The 27,059-nt window shown below is 40.2% G+C and overlaps 1 protein-coding gene and 2 pseudogenes across 17 annotated transcripts in view; all 3 read right to left on the bottom strand.

Annotated features, from left to right (window-relative positions):
• The window catches only part of SPIDR (scaffold protein involved in DNA repair), a 351,263-nt gene that overhangs the window by 306,889 nt on the left and 17,315 nt on the right, over positions 1-27,059 (bottom strand). For all 17 annotated transcript variants that reach the window (XR_010936562.1, XR_010936565.1, XR_010936563.1 and 14 more), the window contains exons 2-3: positions 3,801-3,956; positions 3,084-3,150 (exon numbers count right to left, since the gene is read on the bottom strand). Coding sequence is in view for 12 of the 17 variants with exons in the window: in XM_067712395.1 (XP_067568496.1) it covers positions 3,084-3,150; positions 3,801-3,956 (223 nt within the window). In the remaining 5 variants the exon portion in view is untranslated. The remainder of the gene's footprint in view (positions 1-3,083; positions 3,151-3,800; positions 3,957-27,059) is intronic.
• LOC137209888 (small ribosomal subunit protein eS26 pseudogene) lies at positions 4,139-4,485 on the bottom strand (annotated as a pseudogene).
• LOC137209889 (protein FAM136A pseudogene) lies at positions 14,676-15,245 on the bottom strand (annotated as a pseudogene).

Consider the following 27,059-nt stretch of genomic DNA (forward strand, 5'->3'; position numbering starts at 1 on the left):
GCATCCGGAGCCTGTGCTCCGCAACTGGAGACGCCACAACAGTGAGAGGCCCGCGTACTGCAAAAAAAAAACCCAACAAACAAACAAACACACCCAGTTTGTAGCATTTTATTATGGCAGCCCTAGCCATATCCTAGCCCTAGCCACCTAGGATATAAAGATGAGCAATAGAGGAGGGTCTGCCCTGAAAAAATCTATGGTCCAACAGGGAGAAAAGCACATCAAGAAATAATAATTTAAAAATTTACTAATGCGGGACTTCCCTGGTGGTTCAGTGGTAAAGAACCTGCCTTCCAATGCAGGGGATGCAGGTTTGATCCCTGGCTGGGGAACTAAGATTCCCACATGCCGTGGGCCAACTAAACCCACGTGCCACAACCACTGAGCTCGCGGACCTCAATGAGAGAGCCTGCGTGCCGCAAACTACAGAGCCCACACGCCACACTGCAGAGAAGCCCACGTGCCACAACTAAGACCTGATGCAGCCAAAAAAAGATATAATAATAAAAAAAAAAGAATTTTTTTAAAAAATGGGCAGAAGACCTGACTAGACATTTTTTTAAATAATAATAATAAATACATACATAAAAATTTACTAATGCTTCTCAAGGAGATTTCTGACTCCATAACAAATAAATATTTTGAGAACATATTTTGCAGGGTATTTCAAGAAAAAAAATAAACACTATCTTCTTTTTATTACATAGTTTCATTTTGCTTGGTAAATACACTTTTTTAAAGTTTTGCCTTTTAAAGAAAATCACTAACTACAAAGGTTCCAGCCTCTTTCATTTCAAGTTTTTATCTTCTTCCACGTCCCTCAAACCTTCTGGCGAGATCCTTTGCCAACATTCATTTGCTCACTTCTCTCACCCCTTCTCTTCTCCTCCATTTCCTCCCCTTTCCTTCTCTGGTTCTCAGTGCCTTACAGGTAAGGAAATACAGATGCGGAAACAAGGAAATGGAGTCTCCCCCTTTTTTGCACACTTTGCAAAAGTATGTTCCCCCACTTCTGCTTCCCAGCTCTCATAAAAATATTACTTCCACATCCTAGAAGTTTTGTTAATAGCCTGTCTTAAACTAATATGTTAGAAGTTACTGTTTTTAAAATGAACCAGTTCTAGGAAATGCCTTGAGTCCCCTTTTCTATCAATTTCTATTTGTAAGCTTCTGTTAAGTTATTAACAATACTTTCTGTTCTTAACCACCTGCTTATGCTGTAAATAAATTAATTATACATGGATACAAGCTCTTTCAGCCCATGAGAATCTACTGATCATTCCACAGAATCGAGAGCACAGCAGAGTAGGTTTTAGGTTGAATATATTGGCATGGGAAATCATCTCAAAAGATCCTTTTGAAATTAAATACAAGGTAGCAGCTTATTTAATATTTCTCTCTCTCCAAGTTAAATTTGACTACACCAATTTTAAGTCTCCAAAAAAAGATAGAAGCCACATCTGTAAAAGAAAATAGTTAGTTGACCCTTGAACAACACAGGTTTGACCTGCGCAGATCCACTTACACACAGATTTTTTTCGATAAATATGCACTACGGTATGGCATGACCCGCAGTAGGTTGAATCCGCTGATGCAGAACTGCGGACAAGGAAAGCTGACTGTAAAGTTAGTTACAGGCGTATTTCTGACTGTGTGGAGGGTCAGCGCCCCAGCCCCCCATGTCAGTCATTCAAGGATCAACTATACTATTCTCTCCATACATTATGACAGTTTAGAAATCAGAATTAAATTGATCTTTGAAAATCACAACATTCAGCACTAATAATATTAAAAATTAAATTCTGTAGCGCCATCAGAAGACTATGGTATTTTATAATACAGCATTTTATGAATCAAAAAGATTAGGGGAATTTTATTCTTCAATTGCATAAAAAGAACCCCCTTAAATGTTAGTGAAGTAATAATACAGCTTAAAGTGTTGAGTCTCTTACTCACAGAAAGCTTCCCCACCCCGCAGGACTCTGAGCGGCTCTCCCACTCTGCCATCAAACACAACAGCAATTGCTGCCATTAAGCACCTACTAAGTGTAAACCTTTGAACTAGGCGTTTTGATTATTATTATTTTTTAAACTCACAATAACGCAATGAGATACACAATTCTTAGGCCTATTTTCCAGATGCAGAAACTGAGGCTCAGCATGTTTAGCTTGCTATCTCAAGACCCCACACTCAAGATACAGTCAGGCCACTTCAGGGTCAGATGAGATCCCTGAAGTCTCAAGCCCTCATCCTTCCTGCCCAGAGGGTCACTGAGTGTAGCAGCAGAACCAGTGGCTCCCTGATAGCCACTCCCTCTTCTTCCTAACAAAATCCCAATTTTCTTTGAGCAGCAACATACATGTTTAAAAATCCTTAATTTCACTGATGTCCCTTTAGTGGAGGCGACCCTATGTAAAAGGCTCTGGCCAAGGCAGAGGTCCTAGGGAGAGTACTCCTTCTCAGAGGAAAAGTTCATTTGGAGAAAATCCTCCAAGCCTATACTTTTCCTGAGAATTGAGCCTGGAGAATTCAGCCTCTACCTCACGACTGCAAAAACAAACCCTACACTAAGGCAGCAGAACTCAAAATGAGTCTGGCCCCCTGTCCTTCTTGTTGCAGGGGATAAATTCAACCCATCTCTTCAAACACTCCAATACAACTTCCTACTATCTGTAACTGAAAGCCTTCCCTAACTAATTTGCCAAGTAAGAATTTCATTGACTAAGTAGTATAGTCCTTGTATCATAGATCATAACTTTATTTCCCAAATCAGATTCTTTTTAAAACCCTGGAGCTATGAACCTGAGCTTGCCTACTGGGCTCTGTTGATAACAGTGAACCCAGGAAAGAGACAAAAAATTTTAATAATTACCTACATGACACAGAAAAAATGGGGTGGATGGTGACAAAGATGAGAGATTTTTTCAAAACAATACCTTTTTACATTGTTTGGGTGTTTTCTTAACCATGAATATATAGCCTACCCAAACTATGTAAACATCTTTTTAAAAGAAAGCAAATAAATCAAAGGAGGATACATTAGCCTTATACCTTTTCTGCCAAGAAATCAACAAAATATTACCTGTCTTGGGTCCAGAGGATAATTCAAGGTGTTTTTCTGTAGTAGTCTTCTTTTCAGCTGTTAATGACTGCAGGCAGATAATGACAACAATAATGATAATTAGTGATGATGTAGCAGTTTATGCGACAAGGGCTGAAAACCAACAATATTACATAAAATATTCAAGAACTTACACTACACCCCTTTAACATATTCCTCTGTTTTCCTTTATTTACCAACAAGTAGTCCCAAAGCAAATACTTACAGTGCATTTTTGTATTCTTCCAGAATCTAAACAGAGAGCTATCTAACCTTGAGCTGTCTAACCTTTAGTGGTGAGTACTCCTTCTTATGCTGAGTACTTCAAAGTTACCACATACACCAAAATTAACCAGAATATCTCGCTGCCATTAGATTCTAAATATGTAAGCATTTCATAAATACTTCTTTTAAAGAGAAGGATGCTCAACAGTTTCATCTTCTGAGAACATTTTCAGTATGTATCCTTCACTTACAAAGAAGTACAAAGGTTCTGCATGACAGAAAGAGGTGAATACTGCTATGCCACAATTTTTAAGGAATTCAAGGATGAGGAGAAAAAAGTAACACACCAATTACAGTGTTCTGAAAGAAAATAAGGAAGGGAATTCTGAAGAAATATAATTACAGTGGCCTGAACTCTCAGGAATCTCAGATTTGCCCTTCAGCATTTCAGGGAAAAAAATATTATGACTTTACCAGAGTCTCAGGAGTCTCCTGAAATCCTTCTCCACACCTGAGCCATGCTTCAGAGAGGGAAGCTTCTGCCCCCACGGTCCTGAGACCTGCTCGTCTGCACTGCAGTGGACTCTCTCCTGGAAAGGATGGGTATTCTACATCCCAATTTCTTTTTCTCTGTAGAAATGGTTTTCAAAGAAAAAAAAAAACCAGTGAAATCAACTTCACTAAATATACAGTAACACTGTGGAAGCCCAGAAATGGCATCGGTGGCAGCATAGCTTTTATTTTAAGTATAATTTCCATTTTATTGTCTTTTCAAAGAACAGTATTTCTTCAGTCTTTAAGGACTTAGCTCCTTACATGGGCTTTGGTGGAGGCTGTGGGGCAGCACCCCCAGATCTAAAACAAGGTGACGATGTTTAGTCCTTCCAGACTTTCTGAGAATGATTTCTGACTACCTTGCAGTGAATGGCACAACTCGTGCAGTTATGTACTTTCACATACAGTCTGGGAAGTGCACACGCATCGAAAACACTGGCTTCAGAAATGTCCCTGAAAGCTTCGGCCTCTACTATGTTCCAAATGACGAATTTCTTAACAGCCTTGTCCTTGGGCACACGTCGCGAACAGTTGTGCAGCGAACAGGCTGCACATGTCTGTGGCCCTTTTAGGCATGACCATTGTTCCTTCTTTTCTTGGTCATCCTGGAAGTGAGAAGGCAAGAGAGGACTGGCAGAGTTTTTAAATGTCTCTGAACCGCCACAGAAAGAAAGAGTCACGAGATAGCAAAACCACAAGCACGTGGACTACACAACTAGACAACGAACTCCAAAATACAAGCGTGTGAGGACAAACAATGAACACTCCAAAGTTCTGCATGGTATCATATCTGAGAGGAAAGAAGCTGAGAGAAGCAAGGGAGCAAAGGAGGACTGAGCACAGACATCTGGTGTTCACCAGGATGGGGAGCAGGCAGCCTGAGAATGCACCAGAAATAGAAAGGGCAAGGGATCCACCCTAGAAGACCCAAAGGAGCCAAGGAGTTTATATCCAGGAACAGTGACAACACTGACTTCTTTCCTCAAGCCATTTTGTTTTTTTAAATGTCTATGACAGACAAATACTCACTTTGTAAGTTTTTAAATTTGCATTTTAAGGAAAATTTTATATTTGCATTGGGAATCAAATTAAGGTCAACTACTATGAGCTGACCACCGAATCAGAAATAAAATCCCTCATCCAGTGCCATTGTAGTTTAAAAAAATAAATTAAGATTAAAATATACCATTAAAACTTTCTTAACTAGGAAGAAGGGAACAAATTCATAAAAATAAATTCAGCCATAACATAGATGGTATTTTAATACTTAACAGGTCTAAGCATGTTCCTTCTCATGCAGAAATTCCTATGGTGGGGCAGGACTGCAAGAGGAAGAGGTATCTATCCTCAAGAAGGTGCTACCCTCCACAGACACCTGTCAGGATTCAGTTACCTGACAGCTCTGAGAAAGCTCACTTAGTTATCTAGGACAGTAAAGAAACTGGAAAATATCATTTGGCCTACTCAGAGTCCACACACACACACACACACACACACACACACACACACACACACACACTTTTAACTCCAGAATACCTCTTTAATACATTAAATCAGCCCAGGTCAGCTCTTTAACCAAGTGGGTGATACCAGGGATGGGACAGGGAAGGACAAAATGAGCCTGAAATATCTTGAGCCAGAGAGTGAGAAAGTGCCCAAGGAATAATGAGAACATGTAAAAAGGACACATGAGCCTGAATGAAGGGGCTCTCACTGGCCAAATGTGGGACATTCCAGCATCAAATAAATAATGACAGTAAAGGATTATAACCTACTGAATAAAACAAGACTGTAAGTCTACATTGATATAAACAAATAAATAAATGACGGATTTACAAAATTATCAATGAATGCTAAAACTAGTGGGTAAAAGTTTGAGGATGAAGAGGATATATACATGATCACAAAATGATTCCCCTCAAATTACTTATTAATTCCAAAGGGAAAAACAGTAACTTTACAGTGGAGAAACCTGTCAGACACCATCTTAATCAAGTCATGAATGTTGATGTAAACCAGCATCAAATGCTTCTTAATATGAGGCAACAACCAGAATACAGGACAACCTCCACTGTATTACTACCAAAAATGCATACCCTAAATCTAAACAGAGAAAATATCAAACAAGCCCACAATAACTGGCCTATACACCTCAACAATGGCAAGGTCAAGAAACACAAAGAAAGTCTGAGGAACTATCCCAGATTAATGCAGGACTAAAGAGGCATGAAAAGAAAATGAACATATGATCATGGACTGGATCTTGGACCAGGGAAAACAGATCATTATTAGGCAACTGATAAAATTTGAGCATATACGACTGATCAGATAACAGTATTTCATCAATTTTTAATTTCCTAGTTTTGTAATTATACTATGCTTATGTAAGAGCTGTCCTTAACCTAGGAAATAAACATTCTGGGGTACAGGTTCACTATGTCTCTCAATTCCTCTGAAATAGTACAGAAAAAAGTTAGATATACACATGTAGAGAAAGGGAAACAGACAGAGAGACCAATAATAACAAATCAGTGAATCAGAATAAAGGGTTACTGTACTAGTTTCCTAGGGTTTGACATAACCAGTTACCACAAACTCAGTGGCTTGAGACAACAAATTTATTCTCACAATTCTAGAGGCTTCAAGTCCAAAAATGAACGTGTTAGTCCCTCTGGGGGCTCTAGGGAAGAATCTTTCCTTGCCTCCTTCTAGTTTCTGGTGGCTCTAAGCAATCCTTGGCGTTCCTTGGCTTGTAGCTGCATCACGCCAATCTCCACCTCCATCATCACATGGTATTCTCTCCTGTGTGTATCTCTGTGTGTCCTCTCCTCTTCTTATAAGGACACCAGTCACTGGATTTAGGGCCCACCCTAATGCAGTATGACTTCATAGTAACTAATTACATCTTCCAACACCCATCTCCAAATAAGGTCATATTCTGAAGTTCCGGCTGGACATGAATTTTGCAGGGGACACTATTAACCCACTTATAGTTCCACTAGAAAGAACCTCATTATGTTATTCTTGCAAGTTTCCTGTAAGTTTGAAATTTTGTCAAAATAAAAAGTTATCCCGACCCTCCACACACACACACACACACACACACACACACACACACACACACACACACACACACACAAAATAACTATATAAGCCCAGGTTGAGGCCAGGAAGAAGAATAGGAAACAAATACAGTCAATTCTCATTATTCAAAGTAGTTAATGTTCTATAAAGTTGCCAAAAACAACGAATTGGCAGATCCTGAACCACTGCTCCTCGGGGAATACAGCATAGTTCCTGTCAATATGAAACTTTACTTTTTGTGTGTTTCTGTTTAAAGACACCTTATTTAATATATATAGCTTATTCATTAACATTGAACTCACGGCTAACAGCACTATAACTCATGCCTGAACAAAGCTTATCTAACACACATACTTTCTCCATAATGCACATCACAGATGTCCTGCGCTTAGGAACACTAGACAGCACTATGTTTGGGGGCCATTTTAAACAGTGACATCACCAACACGAAGCACAAAAATGTGAAAAACGTGGCACTAAAAAGACCAAGAAAAGGGCCCTCGTTTAGAGTGTGAGAGCTAGAACAAGTAGACAGAGTGGGGCCTTGGACCTCGGTTGGAAACACGGGTGTCAGGTGACTCAAAATTTTCCCTGCTCTACATATGCCTGCAAATGACTATAAAAGCACCAAGAGCACTGATTTGGGGATTACAAATAAATTTGAGCAAGTAGGCGATTTCATAAATGCAGAATCTTTGAAAAATGAGGATTGACTGTACTTTGAATAGACCATACTTCAGAAAAAAGCAACCAATTAAAACACAAAATGGTTAAACTCTGCTTCACTGCTTTACTATCCACATCAGCCCCTCAGAGACCCCTTTTCCTTCTTATTGGTGCTCCGCTCAATTTTTCATTTCTCAAGTACACCATGCTTATGTATTTTATTTACTCATTTTGAAACTTTACTCCCTATAAAACCAAATGCATTCCACTATACATTTGTGGGATACTCCCCTTGGAAAGAAGTGAAAATTTCTAAATATTGTTTTGGATATCATGTAATAAATTTGGGGAACAAATCTGATATCTAACAATCCAGAAAGGACGTTTCCTTGGGTATCTGAATAATATATGTACCCCAATGCACCCCAATGGCTCTAGCCACATACTTGAAGGATGTCAACCCTTTTTCACCCAGAAATTGAACTACATTAAGCAGAGACAATGACTCCGTGGCTCTCAAATCTGTTCCTGTCAAATATGAGGAACAGATGTAAAGTTTTAACCACATCAGCTAGTCGGTAGGCACTGCGATGCTCAGAGCCTGTCCTATCAAGTTAATTGCACATTTGTTTTCTCCTTCTCTCTGGCAACAGAACGTTTCTCAGGCCTGTCACTGCTTTGGTTGCATCTGACTTATCCTTTGCTTCTCTGGATTTCATCCATACTCAGATTCTTTAGGGACTAGAACCCTCTAACTTAACATAAAAGACAGAATTCTAATGTCCTCATCTTCAGTCTGTCAGTAAACATGTACTGAGTGCCCACTGCAGGCAGGCAGACACTCCGCCAGGCCCCAGGGATATAAGACGAACAAGAAAGACTCTGCCCTCCAGCAGCTCAGGCAGTGGCAACAGAGACCCTCCCACAAATTCACTGACACGAGGTCCTGAGCCCAAGTTCTGATACCTACTATCCTGGCCTTCAACAGCACTCTTCAGCCTCCCCTTCTGCTTCCCCAGCCAATCTGTTCTACTCCCCTTGCTGCTGCCAAGTGGAGCATTTCCAACACCACACCTGCATCCATGGAACTCTTTGCCAGAAATCACCTCTCCTCTTCCTTTAGCCTCTCCAACTCTGCCATGGATCCCGGCTCATCTTTTCCATGAACTATCCCTCAATGCCTCCACTTAATCCCTCCCTCTGGGACAACAGCCTGTTTCCTGCCCCATCTACTCCTTTCCCTAGAATAAGAGCTCCTGAGGGCAGGAGTCTCATGCCTCTTCATCTTATCCCCAGTGCACAGCACTCCCCACTGAGGTACTCACTAAATGACTCTTGAATGAATATGCAAATTTCTTGACTATTACCACACCTGTCACAAAATCTAAAATATCTAAAGTAAATAAGTCAGCAAGTATAAACCTAAGCGTAAACACAGCCCTTAAGCTGTGTTAAACTCATTTCCATTTCATCTACTTATCCTTATAAATAATACCTCTGCCACAGCTCTCTAGAACATGTGTATTTCTCTCTCCACAGTGTTTACTCAGCCACAGAGCAGGTGCTTACAGGGCGACTTCACTACTCAGCCTTCTCATCCATCCACATTTCTAGTGACAAAACACACTCCCAGCACCACAGTTTTGGGCACCCAACCTGGCCAAGGATAATCATAGGACATCAGCCTGGCCATAGTAACTGGTCCAGGGATGCCATGGGACCCAAGTTGAGGCAGTCAGAGGCCCTCTCCAGGACTTTTCTAACTGGGGCTACTGGAGAAGAGTCTCTTCTTCCCAACTTGGCCAAGGGTGTGACCCCAAAGCAGTGAGCCACCTTGTAACCTGTAATATGAAGAAACCTGAGAAAGAAAGAGGCACAAATCATGCTCCAGGCTGTAAGTCAGGTCCCTGAGCTGCCCAGGTGCCCAGATGCTGTCAACTGCAAGCCAACCCATCAATCTTCTGTGCCTCTGTCCAGCTGAAGTTGGCCTTCAATCACCAGCTACTGAAAGAGCTGGACCACAATACTCAGTAAATATTTGTACTGAGCTGAAACGATTCACTGAGCCCTCTGAAGGTATACAGCTAAAGACAGTTTCCATCTTCAAAGACCGTGGGTTCTAAGGATATAATTAGAGTGGAGGAAGAAACAGACCTAAATTGGGCTAATGAGCTCAAAAATAGATTGAGAGGATGTTTCCTGGAGAAAGCTGTCTTGGACTTGAACAAAGGAAGAAATGTACTTTGGTGATGGCTACCCATAGATCCTCAATTTCCCAGGCTAGTCCTAATTCCAAATGTCCTGAGTTATTATCCTCCTCAAGCTTAGAAACATCCAGGAAATTCCACAAGCAGCACACAAATCCTTTCAGCTCCCATCTTCAAGCTGTGCCGTCAGACTGACCTGGCCTGAGTCACCGCTGAGCTACTGGTTGGCTACACTGACACTTCCCAAGATCCAGTTTCTGTATCAGTAAAATGAGAATAATAAATATACTTACCTCAAGATGACTACCAAGATAAAACTGACACTAATGACAATACTGTGAAATAATAGTACCACAGACCACCATAACGGAAGGTAGAAGAAGAGCTGATTAACATTCAGCAGAGTTAATATGAGAAGGTACTTTAGACATTTTTTATAAAGATGCTTATATTTTCATACACTATGATTCATAAAATACTGTCTTAATCTAATGACCAACTATAATATTTCAAACCTCGAAAAATAAGAAAAAGCAGCTTACTGATTAGAACTCCACAGCCTCTCAGACAGTTTAAGGAGCAGAAGGGAATTAAGCGACTTTCCTGGTGGCGCAGTGGATAAGATTCTATGCTCCCAATGCAGGGGGCCCGGGTTCTATCCCTGGTCAGGGAAGTAGATCCCACATGCACGCCACGACTAAGAGTTCACAGGCCACAACTAAGGAGCCCGCCTGCCTCAACTTAGATCGGGCGCAACCAAATAAATATTTCAAAAAAACTTTAAAAATAAAGAAGAAGGGAATTAAATGACTCATTGGAAAAGGTCAGTTTATTGCAGAGTCAAAGTCACTATTCCATGAGCTGCCCCCATAACCAGTGCTCTAGCCTTCTTATCTTTCTCACAGTCAGGCAATGCCGATTAAGAAAGACCGACCCTCCTGATGTGGGGACAACAGACGTTAATAAATAAGAAAATAAAGGGTATTAGAACAAGTCCGAGAAAAAACATGTAAGTAAAATAAATTTTCACAAAGCATAACAAAATTTTTGAAAACTGCCTATAAGGTTCAAGACAACTTCGCCCTTTCCTTTGTTTCCTGCCAGGCTGTCTTTCCAACTCTCTTTCAGTCTGACCTGCTGGACCCCTCAGGATTTGGCCTAAGGACTACCTTCTTCACGAATCCTCCTGTACTGTTATAGCCCTCAGTCATCCTCCTTGAACCACTCGTTTGGAAATCAGCACTTCCAATAGCACCTCCACTGCCACAACAGAGAATGCTATTTTCATGTGTTTATGTCTTCTATGACCCCAAAACCAGGATTCACTTATAACTTACGCTCTACAAGTGGCAAACTCTAAAAGTGCTAGCTTCCAGAACTTACTGGTTTATCCCTTGTCTGCTAAATAATTTCAGCATATGCTAAATAAGTTTAGGAGTCACCTAAATCATTGCTTCATTTAAGGAAGTTCATATCTATACTATCTTTTCCATTCATGGAAGAGTTTTTTCAGGAAAGAATCCATAGCCATTCCAGTGTTTTAAAGTTTTCGGTCAGAAAGGCATTAAATCATGTAGCAGTTTAAATTCATTTCTTCTTCTGTCATCAGAGAAAATAAAGGAAACGGTTGCCACATTTTGTATAATTTTCATATACTTTCAAACTTAAGAGTACTTTGGCTAAGTAGTAAATGTCTGGAATGTACAATTATGCTTAAACTTACAGTACAATAATCACCTAGTTTGGGTGTCATCAAACACCTAAACTGTTCAAACAAACCAGACTAATTTACTACAGCTATTCTAATAAGACTCTGATGCTAGAATCCTAATCTCTAGCAATCTAGCCCTCTTTTTCTCATTCTTCTCAACAATCCGGAACTTCTTAACGTAACAATGTTGGAAATATGGTGATGTATTTAATTTTCAACACTTGAAAAGAAAAGCAGAATTATTTTCCACTAGCCCTGTACACCAGCTCAGAATACCATTAGTCTGAAACTTATTTTTTCCTGAAATGGAAAATTCCTCTGCTGGAAACCAAGTTCCCATGCCAGGCTGCCTAAAACCACTCTTGGCTCCACTGACATGGCTCCACTGACATGGCTCCACTGACGTTACTCTTAATCTAAGGACTTAAAAGACATAAAACAATGACAGCTGCTAATATATCACACTCTGGGTCCAATTTTATTTTACTGATCGCTCCCCACTCAAAAGCAAACAATGAGTTTGCGTTGGTTCTTTCCCATTCCTGCTTCCTCACTGTTGAGAAGTTGAAGCACAGCAACCTATAAACTCCAACTGTGATAAATTTATTCTCATGCAAAGGCAGGATTATCAGCAAGACCCCTTCAAAGGCTACAGATTCAAGTCTTTGTCCCTCCTTCCCTCACAGCCCTCTAACCAAATCTCCACTTACAGTTCAACCCTAACCCGCCTACTCTTCAGAAGATGGAAGTCTGAATAAAATTATAATAGACTTTAACTTAAAAGCAATTAGTTAAAAAGGTGCTTAATAAAAGCTATTTGTGACAAACCTAGAGCCAACATAATACTCAATGGTGAAAAGTTGAAAGCCTTTTTGCTGATTCCTGGAATAAGACAAGAATGGCCACTCTCACCACTTCTATTCAACATAGTATTGGAAGTCCTAGCCACAACAATCAGACAAGAAAAAGAAACAAAAGGTAACCAAACTGGAAGAGAAGAGATAAAACTGTCATTTTATGCAAATGACATGATACTATATGTAGAAAACCCTAAAGACTCCACAAAAAAACCACTAGAAATGATAAATTCAGCAAGGTAGCAGGATACAAAATTAACATTCAGGAATTGACTGTATTTCTTTATACTAACAATGAAATATCAAAAAGGGAAAGTAAAAAAAAAAAATCCCTTTTAAAATCTCATTAAAAATAATAAAATACTTAGAATAAAACTGACCAAGGAAGTGAAAGACTTATACACTGAGAACTATAAAACACTGATAAAGAAAGCTAAAGATAATTGAAAGATACACCACGCTCTTGGATTGGAAGAATTAATATCGTTAAAATGGCCATACTACCCAAAGCAATCTACAGATTTAATGCGATTACCATCAAATTACCTGTGACATTCTTCACAGAACTAAAACAAATAATCCTAAAATTTATATGGAACCATGAAAGACCCAGAACTGCCAAAGCAATCCTGAGGAAAAAGAACAAAGCTGGAGGCATAACCCTCCCGGGCTTCAAACAATACCACAAAACTACAGTAATCAAACAGCGTGGTACTGCCACAAAAACAGACATATGGATCAGTGGAACAGAACGGAGAGCCCAGAATTAAACCCACACACCTACGGTCATTTAATCTTTGACAAAGGAAGCAAGAATATACAACAGAAAAAAGACAGTCTCTTTGGCAAATGGCGTTGGTTAAGCTGGACAGCCGCATGTAAACCAATAAGTGAGAGCACTCTCTCACACAATACACAAAAATGAACTCAAAATGTCTTAAATACTTAAGATAGGACACCACAAAACTCCTACAAGGGAACACACACAAAACATTCTCTAACATAAACTGTAGCAATGTTTTCTTAGGTCAGTCTCCCAAGGCAATACAAATAAAAACAAAAATCAACAAATGGGACCTAATCAAACTTATGAGCTTTTGCACAGCAAAGGAAACCATAAACAAAAGGAAAAGACAAACTATGGGCAGGGAGAAAATATTTGCAAACGATGCAACCAACAAGGGCTTAATTTCCAAAATATACAATTGGCTCATATAACTCAGTAACAAAAAAACCAAACAACCCAATCAAAAAAAACAGGCAGAAGACCTAAATAGACATTTCTCCTAAGAAGATATACAGATGACCGATAGGCACATGAAAAGATGCTCAACGTTGCTAATTATCAGAGAAATGCAAATCAAAACTACAATAAGGTATCACCTCACTCTGGTCAGAATGGCCATCCCATTAAAAAGTCTACAAATAATAAATGCTGGAGGGGTGTGGAGAAAAGGGAACCCTCTTACATTGTTGGTGGGAATGTAAATTGGTACAGCCACTATGGAAAACAGTATGGAGGTGCCTTAAAAAACTAAAAATAGAGTTACCATATGATCCAACAATCCCACTCCTGGACATATATCCAGAGAAAATTCTAATTCAAAAAGATACATGCACCCCAGTGATCATAGCAGCACTATTTACAACAGCCAAGACATGGAAGCAACCTAAATGTCCACTGACAAATAGATAAAGAAGATGTGGTATATAATTACAATGAAATACTACTCAGTCATTAAAAAAGTATAAAATAATGCCATTTGCAGCAACACGCTTCCCCTACCAGTGTGACAGCGCTTCTTATAATTTAGCAGCGTCTCCAGGCTGAAGGATGTCACGTGTGAGAATTTTAAGAAACGCGCATCCACGTCCTGACGGCCAGAAATGAACATCCACAAGCACCCTTTCAAAGCTTTTATCCAAACTACCTCTACCAACTCTACATCTTAAAGTAACTTCATGCCCTTGTATATAAGACAAAACCACGCAAAACAAAGCCCCAGAAGCCCCCTTTCCCATTCTAAATTAGTGACCTCGTGGATTTTGTTTTATTTCCAGTTTGTGTAAAATGTGGTAGTGATCCTTCCGGTAAACAGGAGATTGGCAACAAATAGAAACACCTCTCCTCACACTCTACTGGATCATAATCCGGTCAGATAAACGTGCCAGCCTGTTGCTATCTGTGTACTATGAGAATCTGGTACCTTGGAGGGCTCTGATTTGGTACAAGGGAGACGCCCCGCTGCCAGGATAAGTACTTGCCACGTGAAATTCAGGCTCACAAAAACTCTCCCTTGCTATCTCTGACCCCAATTTTAGCACCAGTTTTCTTCACTTTCTAGGTTTCAAACACAAAGGAACCAGTGACCAAAGGCAAGTGATATAGGCCTTAAACTTGCTGCCATCCTTAATTTCCTCATTCATAAACTTTCCTTAGAAAACCCAAATCCCCATTCCTCTTTTTAAATAGATTGCTGCCTTCAGCCCCGATGGCCAATAGCAGACATCTATTTCCCAATGGATGAGAGAGACTCCTTCACCTTCTTGGTCATGGTTGGAATGAGGTTCACGTGGCCATTCACACACGTGGTCATGCAACTCTCCAGCTGCCCCTTCACCTGAACCTATTTACTCCCCACATCCATTGAATCTTTGGTTTTGTTGTTGCAATACATTGTGCACCGGGCCAGGCGCTCCTGGAACTTCTCCAACTCGCTGGTCACCAGGGCCTGGGCTTGAGACAGAGGTGCATGGCAGCGCTCAATACACTGGTGCGCTTGCTGCATGGATGCCTGGTTGTCCTCACAGCAGGCGGCGCTGCACCGGAACATGAGGCCCTGCATCTTCCGGATGTTCTCTCTCCAGACTTATCACCATAGAGTCCACTGCCTCCTGCACCCAGAGCTGCTGCAGCTCCGCCACGGCGACCCTGCACTGCTCCCTGCCACGCAGGCGCCCACATGGACTCCCACGCACAAGCCCGCCCCCCCGAATTAAGATTTTACCTAATTATGGGACTTCCCTGGTGGTGCAGTGATTAAGACTCTGCGCTCCCAATGCAGGGGGCCCAGGTTCGATCCCTGGTCCGGGGACTAGACCCCACATGCATGCCACAACTAAGAGTTCGCATGCCACAGCTAAGGAGCTGGCAAGCCACAACTAAGGAGCCCTCAAGCTGCAACTAAGGAGCCCGCCTACCACAACTAAGACCTCATGCAACCGAATAAGTAAATAAATTACTTTTACCTAATTGTAAACCACCTCAGATATAACTCTGTAATCACACACTACTAAAGTAAAACCAGCTCCAATGAAAAGAAGCACAATCGTTTAGCTATCACAAACTGAATATTTATGCTACAGATGGAATGTCTGTGTCGCCCCTATAATTCATATGTTGAAACCTAATCCCCAATGTGATGGTATTTGGAGGTGAGGACTTCGGGAGGTGCTTAGTTCACAAGGATGGAACCCTCACGAATGGGATTAGTGCCCTTATATAAGAGGTACTAGAGAGATCCACTATGTGTGGACAAAAAGAAGATGGCTATGAACCATGAAGTGGGCCCTCAACAAACACTGAATGTACTGGCACCTTAAATTTGAACTTCCCAGCCTCCAGAACTGTGACACATTTGTGTTGTTTATAAACCATTAGCCTATGGCATTTTTGTTACAGCAGCCTGAACAGACTAAGATAATTCAGTAGCTGCCAGACATCACTGCAAATGTTTCATGTCTATTACCTCATATAGATCCTAGGTGATATTTTATGCTGAAATGAGTAGTATTAATTCCATTTCACAGACAAAGAAACTAACTGTTGAAGACATTTTTCAAGACCATGTATCTGTAAATAGTAAAGCCAGGATCAAAATTCAAGCTAGTTTAAGCCCAAGGACCATATTCTTAATAGGGCTACATTTTTCTGCAAAGGAGAAAAAGACACTCCCTTATCAAGTCACTGTACTTCCATATATTTGGAAATTGTCATAACGTACTGATTTTATTAGAAAAGGTGCTTTATTGCCATCTACTGAAAGAGTAGCATAATAAATATACAAATTTTGCAGGACATGACCATGAACAGGGCCTCTGCGGGCACTGCGGTTTTCAACCTGCACAACCAAATGCAGCCACTCTGGTGGTTAAAAACAAATGGAATTTCAATATATTTTTAGCATTATTGAAAACTAAATTCAACAAACCAGTGCTTGTCATCACTTAAGCACAGAAAACACAGAGAAATATCATGAACCCTGTCCTCAAGAAATCAATATGATCATTAGACCTGTCACAAAACACAATACAGAGAAGTAAAATAACAGAAGTTAGTATAAACATGCAGAGGCAGTACGAAGATTGCAGAAATTAATTCTAAAAACCACTTTTTAATTTCTTTCCCTCACTGAAGCCTTATAGTAACTCTGTGAGTTAAGGCAGCAATCACAAATTCACTTCAAAATGAGGGCACATGAATGTGAATTAGGGAGAGACATTTGCAGACTGAGAAGAGGATTTGTGTTTGTCATAAACATGGGCTCTTAAGGTGTGAAAAGAAAGACAACCATGGGTAAAAGACCTATTAGGGAAAGACTGAAAAAGTAAACATGGAGTAAAGAATCTAACCTCACCTAAAAGGAAGGCTAGGGAATTAATTCCCTGGTGGTCCAGTGATTAGGACTCAGTGCTTCCACTGCTGGGGCCTGAGTTTGATCTATACTCAGAGAACTAAGATCCTGTAAGCTGCACAGAGCGGCCAAAAAACAAACAAACAAACAAGTTTAGCCTTTGTCCTTGGCTTCTGGAAAGTAATGTCTATGCCCTTGGAATACCATGGCTGACAGAAGTGTCTTTCTTTGCCTGAGAGCTTCAGTTACACCAGACAGTCCAATAACGTGATTTAGGGTGGTGGCTAATCACACCCCATACTGTTAGCATGGGGGCTGGTGACACCAGAAAGTATGATTTAGAGTGGAGGCTTTAAGTCACACACAGAAGAACTGGAGACTGAGATCAGCCATTTATGTCTACGTAATGGAGCCTTAGTCTGTTCGGGCTACTATAACAAAATGCCATAAAGTAGGTAGCCTATAAACAACAAACACTTCTCAAGTTCTAGGAGCTGGGAAGTCCAAGATCAAGGTGTCAGCAGATTCAGTGTTAGTGGTGAAATCTGGCAAAGGCTCACTTCCTCACTGATGCTAAAGAGAGGAGGGATCTCTCTGGAACCTCTTTTATAAGGGCACTAATCCCATTCATGAGAGCTCCACCCTCATGACCTATTTACTTTTCAAAGACTCCACCTCCAAATACTACCACATTGAGGATTAGGTTTCAACATATGAATGGCGGCTGGGAATAGAGAACACAAATATGCAGTCCATAGCAAAGCCCCAGTAAAAACTCTGGACACCAAGGCTCAGGTGAGGTTCCCTCCTTGACAATAACCCACCTATACAGTCACACATTGATACCAAACATGTAACTCATCCTGACTCTATGAGAAAACCACAAAAGTTCCATGACTGGAACTCATATCCCAATTTCAAAACTTACGACAAAATAACAGTAATCAAATCAGCGTGGTACAGGCATAACAACAGACCCAGTCAATGGAACAGAATTCATAGTCCAGAAAAACCCATACATCTGTGGTCAAATGATTTCTGTCAAGGGTCTGACAAAAAATAACAGAAGTTACTAAGCAGCGGTTTCAGACATGACACAAAAGGACAAGTTAACAAAAAATGAATAAACTAAACTTCATCAATATTTAAAACTTATGAATTTCAAAAGATATTTTCAGAAAGCAGAAGGACAATTCATATAATGGGAGAAAATATTTGCAAATCACATATCCAACTAAGAATCTAGTACCCAAAATATATGAAGAACTCCCACAACTCAACAACTCAGTTTAAAACTCGGTAAAAGTCTGATAGACATTTCTCCAAAGAGCGCATACAAATGACCAACAGTCACATAAAAAGATGCTTGATATCATTAGTCATTAGGGAAACACAAATCAAAACCACAATGTGAGATACCAACTCCCACCCATTATAATAGTTACTGTCAAAAAATAAATAAGTAATAAGTATTGGCAAGGATATGGAAAAAACTGGAACCCCTGTGCATTGCTGGTAGAAGTACAATATGATACAGTTGCTATAGAAAATGGTACAGTGGATCCTCCAAAAAATTAAACATAGAATTACCATAGGATCTACCAATTCTACTTCTGAGCAATTCGATTTCCCAAAAGAACTGAAAGCAGGGACTCAAATGGATGTTTGGGTTTTTTTAATTAAATATTTACTTATTTATTTTGGCTGTGCCAGGTCTTAGCTGCAGCACACAGGATCTTCTCTGTGACATGCAGACTCCTTAGTTGCAGCACACAGACTTCTTAGTTGCCGCATGCGAACCCTTTGTCGCAGCATGCATGCAGGATCTAGTTCCCTGACCAGGGATCGAACCCAGGCCCCCTGGGTTGGGAGCGTGCAGTCGTACCCCCTGGACCACCAGGGAAGTCCCTCAAATGTATGTTTAAATGTCAAAGTTCAAAATAACATTATTCACAATAACTAAAAACTGGAAACAACCCAAATGTCCACCAATGGATGAATGGATAAACAAAATAAGCATGTACATGTAAATAAAAACTATTCACAGCCTTAAAAAGCAATGAAATCCTGACACATTGTAGGTTTGCGACCTCAGGAGTCCCCAAGTGAAGTCTGAAACTGGTGCCCATGCATAGAGGACAAGGAGAGACCAAAGAAAGAGGTAGATCACTCCAGATTGGTAGCTGGCAGTTTTAATATGCAAGGGAACTTACACACAAGCCAAGATTCATACACAGGCTGGTTTGACTCCACAATTCAAACTCCTTACCCCAAGCCAGCATTTCTTAAGATGCAATCCAAGATCTGATGAGGAACTAATATCCAAAATACATAAAGAACGCCTAACAACTCAACAACAAAAAGACCAACAACTCAATTTTTAAGTGGGCAAAGGACCTGAAAGAGACATTTCTCCAAAGTAGATATACAAATGGCTAATAAGCACATGAAAAGGTGCCCAACATCATTATTCATGAGAGAATTGTGAATCAAAACCACAATGAGATACCACTTCACACCCATTAGGAATGACTACTATTAAAAAAAGTTAAAATTTAAAAATTTTTTTTAAAAAAACAGAAAATAGGAAGTCCTAGCAAGGACATGGAAAAACTGAAACCCTGGTACATTCTGACAGAAATGCAAAACGATGCAGTCACTGTGGATAAAAGTATGGTGGCTACTCAAAAGTTAAAAATATAATTACCATATGATCCAGCATATACCCAAAAGAATTGAAAGCAGAGACTCAAACAGATATTTCCCCAACAATGTTCAGAGTGCCATATTCACAAGAGCCAAAAGGCTGAAACAACCCAAACATCCATCAATGGATGAATGATAAACAACATGTGGTATATACATACAATGGACTACATTCAGCCTTAAAGAAAGAAAAAAATTCGGGGCTTCCCTGGTGGCGCAGTGGTTGAGAGTCCGCCTGCCGATGCAGGGGACGCGGGCTCGTGCCCCGGTCCGGGAGGATCCCACATGCCACAGAGCGTCTGGGCCCATGAGCCATGGCCGCTGAGCCTGTGCGTCCGGATCCTGTGCTCTGCAGCGGGAGAGGCCATAGCAGTGAGAGGCCCGCGTACCGCAAAAAAAAAAAAAAAAAAAAAAAAACAGAAGAAAGAAAAAAATTCTGACACACAATACAACATGGAAGAACCTTCAAGACATTAAGCTAAATGAAATAAGCCAGACACAAAAGGACAAAAATTATGATTCCACTTATATTAGGTCCCTGAAGTCATCAAACTCAGAGACATAAAGTAGAATGGTGGTTCCCAGGGGCTGCGGGGAGGGGAAAATGAGGAGTTGTTGTTTAATGGGTATAATTTCAGTTTGGGATGATGAAAGTTCTGGAGATGGATGGTGGTGATAGTTTCGGAACAACATGAAAGTACTTAATGTCACAGACCATAGACTTAAAAATTGTTAAAAAAGTTAATTTCATTCTATTTGACCACAATTTTTAAAATGCAATCAAGGGCGATGCACATCAGAATCACCACGTATGCTTTTAGAGATAGTAGATACTCAAACCTCAAATTAGAATCTTAAGTGATGAGAGGCCCACCAACCACCCCGGTGAGTTAGGCACTATTAAAGTTTGAGAACCACCACCAAGAACAATGGATTAAAATCCAACCTCTAGGGACTTCCCTGGTGGTGCAGTGGTTAAGAATCCACCTGCCAATGCAGCGGACACAGGTTCGAGCTCTGGTCTGGGAAGATCCCACATGCCATGGAGCAACTAAGCCCGTGCACCACAACTACTAAGCCTGCGGTCTAGAGCCTACGAGCCACAACTACTGAGCCCAGTCGCCGCAACTACTGAAGCCTGAACGCCTAGAACCCACGCTATGCAACAAGAGAAGCCCCCGCTAACCGCAACTAGAGAAAGCCCACGCACAGCAACGAAGACCCAATGCAGCCAAAAAAAAAATCCAACCTGTATGGCTTTACCATACAGGTAAACTAAACACAGAACAAACTTCTCTGCACATGCCTGGAATATTGTGCAGCAGTAAAATACACAATGTTGGGTAAAAAAGTAAAAATGCCATAGTCTCTATTGAATTTTTTAAAAGGCTGAGGAAGAAACAGAAAGCTTTACATCCCAGTGGCTTGAGGCTATAAAAAGAAAATCCTCAACATGAAGAACAGGATGCCAGTCATGAGACACTGCATTCAGGATTCCAAAGTTTCCTATCTTAATCTGTTCCACCCCTTAGGCCATCATTCAACCACGCACAAGTTTCTCATTAACTTTTTTTTTTAACTCTCTCTCACCCCATCATGCTATCCCTTGCTCCTTCTCTTCCCCAGCACACTTACATAGAGATTTGTCAACACAAAGATTTTCTTCTTCAACTACTGCAATCTGATTTCTTCATTAACCTCTCCTCAAAACTGTTTTCCCTTTGATTAATGGATTTCTCCACACTCATAAGTGTACATTTGTTACCTGTTATTTTAATGCGTAAGTGACAAGAACTGAATGCAGAATTCAAGAAAACTGGTTCAAAATAAGGAGAGACTTATACAGAATGTTCAAAGATAAATATTTTTGAGATCTTAGTAAAATTGTGGCCAGAACTCAGGCACTAAGTATGTTTCTCTTCTTTCTATAAATAAATTAGATTGGGTAGATAATACGTACTGTTTTTCTCGGTCATAGCTTTTAAGAGGAGATAATCTAGAGCTACACCAACTGGACAACCTTTCTTACACATAACTTTTTAAGAAATTGTTCATGTGTGTTTCAATCTTTACAAAAGTACTCCATTTTTATTTGTCTTAACATTACAATAAATTTTTTAAAAGCATCACCCTATTCCACTATTTGTCCATTCCAAAAACTGAGTACTAAATTATGTACCAGGCACCAAGCCAGCAACCTGACACAACTGTTTTAATATACTGCTGCCCTATTTGCATCTTCTGATTATATATGTTTTAGTTGTATCCTTAAGATAGACAACATTGTATTCTGCTGCCTTTCTTTGCTTAATAGGAATTTTCTGATGCTCTAGAGGTTCTGCTCCTTAAAAGAACAGAAATTAAAATCTACAACTTTATGAGAAACCAATAGAAATCTTATTTATACACAAGAATAAATGTTCTGTTTCTGACCTTACCAGGATGGAAAAGAATATTCAGATTGATTTTCAAAAGAGTATCTATGTAATACTAACGACCCTAAGTTTTAAAACTAACATCAATTTTGCAGTAGATATAAGCATTGACAGGACTTCCCTGGTGGTACAGTGGTTAAGAATCCGCCTGCCAAGCAGGGGACATGGGTTTGAGCCCTGGTCCAAAAAGATCCCACATGCCAAGGAGCAACTAAGCTCGTGCGCCACATCTACTGAGTTCTGTGCTCTCGAGCCCGCATGTCACAACTACGAAAGCCCGTGCTGCAAAACAAGAGAAGCCACTGCAATGAGAAGCCCGCAGTGAGCATAGCCCCCACTCGCCACAACTAGAGAAAGCCCGCGCACAAAAATGAAGACCCAAAGCAGCCAAAAATAAATAAATCTATAAAATAACTTTAAAAAAAAGCATTGAGAGAAAAAAGTTTAACAGGAAATACATGAAAGTGCCTATATCACCTGATTGTAGATTTACATGTGTTATTTTATATTGTATTCTTTCTTTTATAGCTATTCTACAATAGGTGCATATTATTTTTAATATCAGAAAAAACAAAAAAAATTTTAAACTGTTGTTCTAAACTGCACATATTAAAATCCCAACTATCTTTCCAGCTTGAGTCCCTGTTGCAAAAGGAACTGAGTACTCCCCCTGCTGGTTATTTAAATAGTTCCCCCAAACTAAGAGCAGCGTCTAGAAGCTAAGGAAGATTTTAAATCAAAGCATGAGAAAATATCTGCAAACAAAGCAACTGACAAAGGATTAATCTCCAAAATATACAAGCACCTCATGCAGCTCAATATCAAAAACACAACCCAATCCAAAAATGGGCAGAAGACCTAAATAGACATTTCTCCAAAGAAGATATACAGATTGCCAACAAACACATGAAGAATGCTCAACATCACTAACCATCAGAGAAATGCAAATCAAAACTACAATGAGGAATCACCTCACACCAGTCAGAAGGGCCATCATCAGAAAATCTACAAACAATAAATGCTGGAGAGGGTGTGGAGAAAAGGGAACCCTCTTGCACTGTTGGTGGGAATGTAAATTGATACAGCCACTATGGAGAATAGTATGGAGGTTCCTTAAAAAACTAAAAACAGAACTACCATATGACCCAGCAATCCCACTCCTGGGCATATACCCTGAGAAAACCATAATTCAAAAAGAGTCATGTACCACAGTGTTCACTGCAGCACTATTTACAATAACCAGGACATGGAAGCAACCTAAGTGTTCATCAACAGATGAATAAAGAAGATGTGGCACATATATACAATGGAATATTACTCAGCCATAGAAAGAAATGAAATTGTTATTTGTAGTTAGGTGGATGGACCTAGAGTCTGTCATACGTACAGAGTGAAGTAAGTCAGAAAAAAAAAAAACGAAACTGAGTTATTTCTAGTGAGACAGATGGACCTAGAGTCTGTTATACAGAGTGAAGTAAGACAGAAAGAAAAAATCAAACACCGGATGCTAACACACATATATGGAAGCTAAGAAAAAAGAAAAATGGTTCTGAAGAACCTAGGGGCAAGACAGGAATAAAGATGCAGACATAGATAATGGACTTGAGGACATGGGGAAGGGGAAGGGTAAGATGGGATGAAGTGAGAGAGTGGCATGGACATATATATACTACCAAATGCAAAATAACTAGCTAGTGGGAAGCAGCCGCAGAGCACAGGGACATCAGCTCCGTGCTTTGTGACCACCTGGGGGGTGGATAGGGAGGGTGGGAGGCAGACGCAAGAGGGAGGGGATATGGGGATATATGTATACATATAGCTCTTTCACTTTGTTATACATCAGAAACTAACGCAACACTGTAAAGCAAGTATACCCCAATAAAGATATTAAAATAAATAAATAAATTTTAAAAAGAAAACAAATACAATGATACTTGGACTATGAACTTCAGAGCAAGTTAACAAGACATAAGAAAACAACCTAACTACTCACTTCATACTTTTTCTTCCCTAAGTTTCTTTAGCTACCTCTTTCACCGAATGTCTTCCACACTTCCAAACTTTTCTCCCTACATCCCAACCCATTAGCTTTCCTGATCAAAACCCAAATTATGAAGCAAGCATTAAGAGTACTGAATCAAGTTTTAACTCGCTTTTCCTAAATACGTATGTGGGCCTTGAATATATCTAGCTCCAACTCCATCTGCACTTATATTTTAATTAAATTGAGTCATTTAAGATGAAATGGACATAAGAAGACACTGGAACAATGCCTTAAAAATTCGGAGGAAAACTGATTTTCAATCTAGATTTCTCTACTCAGCCAAATTATTAATCAACTATGGGAACAAAATAAAGAAATTTTCAGACATGCAGAACTCAAAAAAACTCTTAACACACTCTTTATTAGGAAGATACTGGAGAATATATCATGCAAAAGGAGGAAATAAGCCATATTGCCTGACTAAGGACAGGCATAAAAAATTTTTAATTACAGGCTTCCCTGGTGGTGCAGGGGTTGAGAGTCCGCCTGCCGATGCAGGGGACACGGGTTCGTGCCCTGGTCTGGGAGGATCCCACATGCCGCCGAGTGGCTGGGCCTGTGAGCCATGGCCATTGAGCCTGCGCGTCCGGAGCCTGTGCTCCGTAGCGGGAGAGGCCACAACAGTGAGAGGCCCGCGTACCGCAAAAAAAAAAAAAACCTTATTACCTATAATTAAGTAAAAAATGATGTAAAGAAAAACATGTAGCAATGATTTACTACATTAAAATAATGGTTGCACAAGAAGGAAACAAAGTACACTACTTCAGTCTTCAATGGGCCACATTTATGTGATCATAGTAGTAATATTTATTTCTGGTTTAGCAAAAACCTGTAACAATAACAAAGGATAACAGAGATATGGAATGCTCACATAAGACAGCTAAGTCCTCATCTGCCATACTAGGTAACAAACAGATTAAATATTGGGTTGGGCCCAAGTGCATTTGTTTTCTTCCATAAAATGGCTGTGGTAGCACTTAGTTGTCTTTAACTTCATCTGAAACAATTTTGTTAGACTGTATTGTAACAGTTGTCCTATCAGCATGCATTAAAAAAAAAGCTTTCCAAAGTTGGTGAATTTTTGTGTAGCCATCTTAATATTGAAGACAGAAGAAAAAAGCAACATTTTTAGCATATTATGCTTTATTTCAATAAAGGTAAAAACTCAACTGAAATGCAAGAACAGATTTGTGTAGTGTATGGAAGAGGTGCTGTGACTCACTGAACGTGTCAAAAGTGGTTTGCGAAGTTTCATGCTGGAGATTTCTCACTGGACGACGCTCCACAGATGGGTAGACCAGCTGCAGTTGACAGCGATGAAATCGAGACATTAATTGAGATCAACATTATACCATGCGGGAGATAGCCGACATACTCAAAATATCCAATTCAAGTGTTAAAAGCATTTGTACCAGCTTGGTTATGTTAGTTGCTTTGATGTTTGGATTCCACGTAAGTAAAAAAAAAAACTTTCTTAACTATATTCCCACATTCGATTTTCTACTGAAACGTAAAAAAAAGTTCCATTTTTAAAACAAATTGTGATGGGTGATGGAAAATGGATACTGTACAGTGATGTGGAACAGAAGAGATAGTAGGGCAACTGAAATGAACCTCCACCAACCACACCAAAGTCTGGTCTTCATCCAAAGAAGATGAGATGGTGTATATAGTGGGATTGGAAGGGAGTCCTCTACTACAACCTCCTTCTGGAAAACCAAACAATTAATTCCAACAAGTACTGCTCCCCATGAGACCAACTGAAAGCAGCACTCTACGAAAAGTGTCTGGAATTAGTCTACAGAAAAAGCATAATCTTCAAGATAACGCAAGACCACGTGTTTCTTTAATGACAGGCAAAAACTGTTAAAGTTTGGCTGGAAAGTTCTAATACACCCACTGTGTTTACTAGACATTGCACCTTTGGCTTTCCAATTATTTTAGTCTTCCCAAAATTCTCTTAACAGAAAAAATTTCAATTCCCTGGAAGACTGTAAAAGGCACCTGGAGGGCTTCCCTGATGAGGCAGTCGTTGAGAATCTGCCTGCTAATGCAGGGGACACAGGTTCGAGCCCTGGTCTGGGAAGATCACACATGCCGCGGAGCAACTAGGCCCGTGAGCCATAACTACTGAGCCTGCGTGTCTGGAGCCTGTGCTCTGCAACAAGAGAGGCCGCGATAGTGAGAGGCCCACGCACCGCGATGAAGAGTGGCCCCCGCTTGCCACAACTAGAGAAAGCCCACACACAGAAACAAAGACTCAACACAGCCAAAAATAAATAAACAAATGTGGGGGGCTTCCCTGGTGGCGCAGTGGTTGCGAGTCCGCCTGCCGATGCAGGGGACATGGGTTCGTGCCCCGGTCCGGGAAGATCCCACATGCCGCGGAGGGGCTGGGCCCGTGAGCCATGGCCGCTGAGCCTGCGCGTCCGGAGCCTGTGCTCCGCAGCGGAAGAGGCCACAACAGTGAGAGGCCCGCGTACCTCAAAAAAAACAAAAAAACAAAAACAAATGTGGGGTTTAAAAAAAAAAAGGCACCTGGAGCAGATCTCTGCTCAAAAAGATAAAAAGTTGTGGGAAGAAGGAATTATGCAGTTGGCTGAAAAATGGCAGAAAGTAGTGGAACAAAATGGTGAACACGTTGTTCAGTAAAGTACTTGGTGAAATAAAAAAGGTGTCTTTTATTTTTACTTAAAAACTGAAGGAACTTCTGGCCAACCCGATAATTAATGTGTTTTTTAAAATAAGAAAATAAACGCCAGAGAAAAACAGCTAAAAATTAGTTATTTCCAAACTTGTGATCTAAACAAGATGATACAGATCTGTTTCTCCCA

Source organism: Pseudorca crassidens, chromosome 17, assembly GCF_039906515.1.
Source record: "Pseudorca crassidens isolate mPseCra1 chromosome 17, mPseCra1.hap1, whole genome shotgun sequence".
NCBI lineage: Eukaryota > Metazoa > Chordata > Mammalia > Artiodactyla > Delphinidae > Pseudorca > Pseudorca crassidens.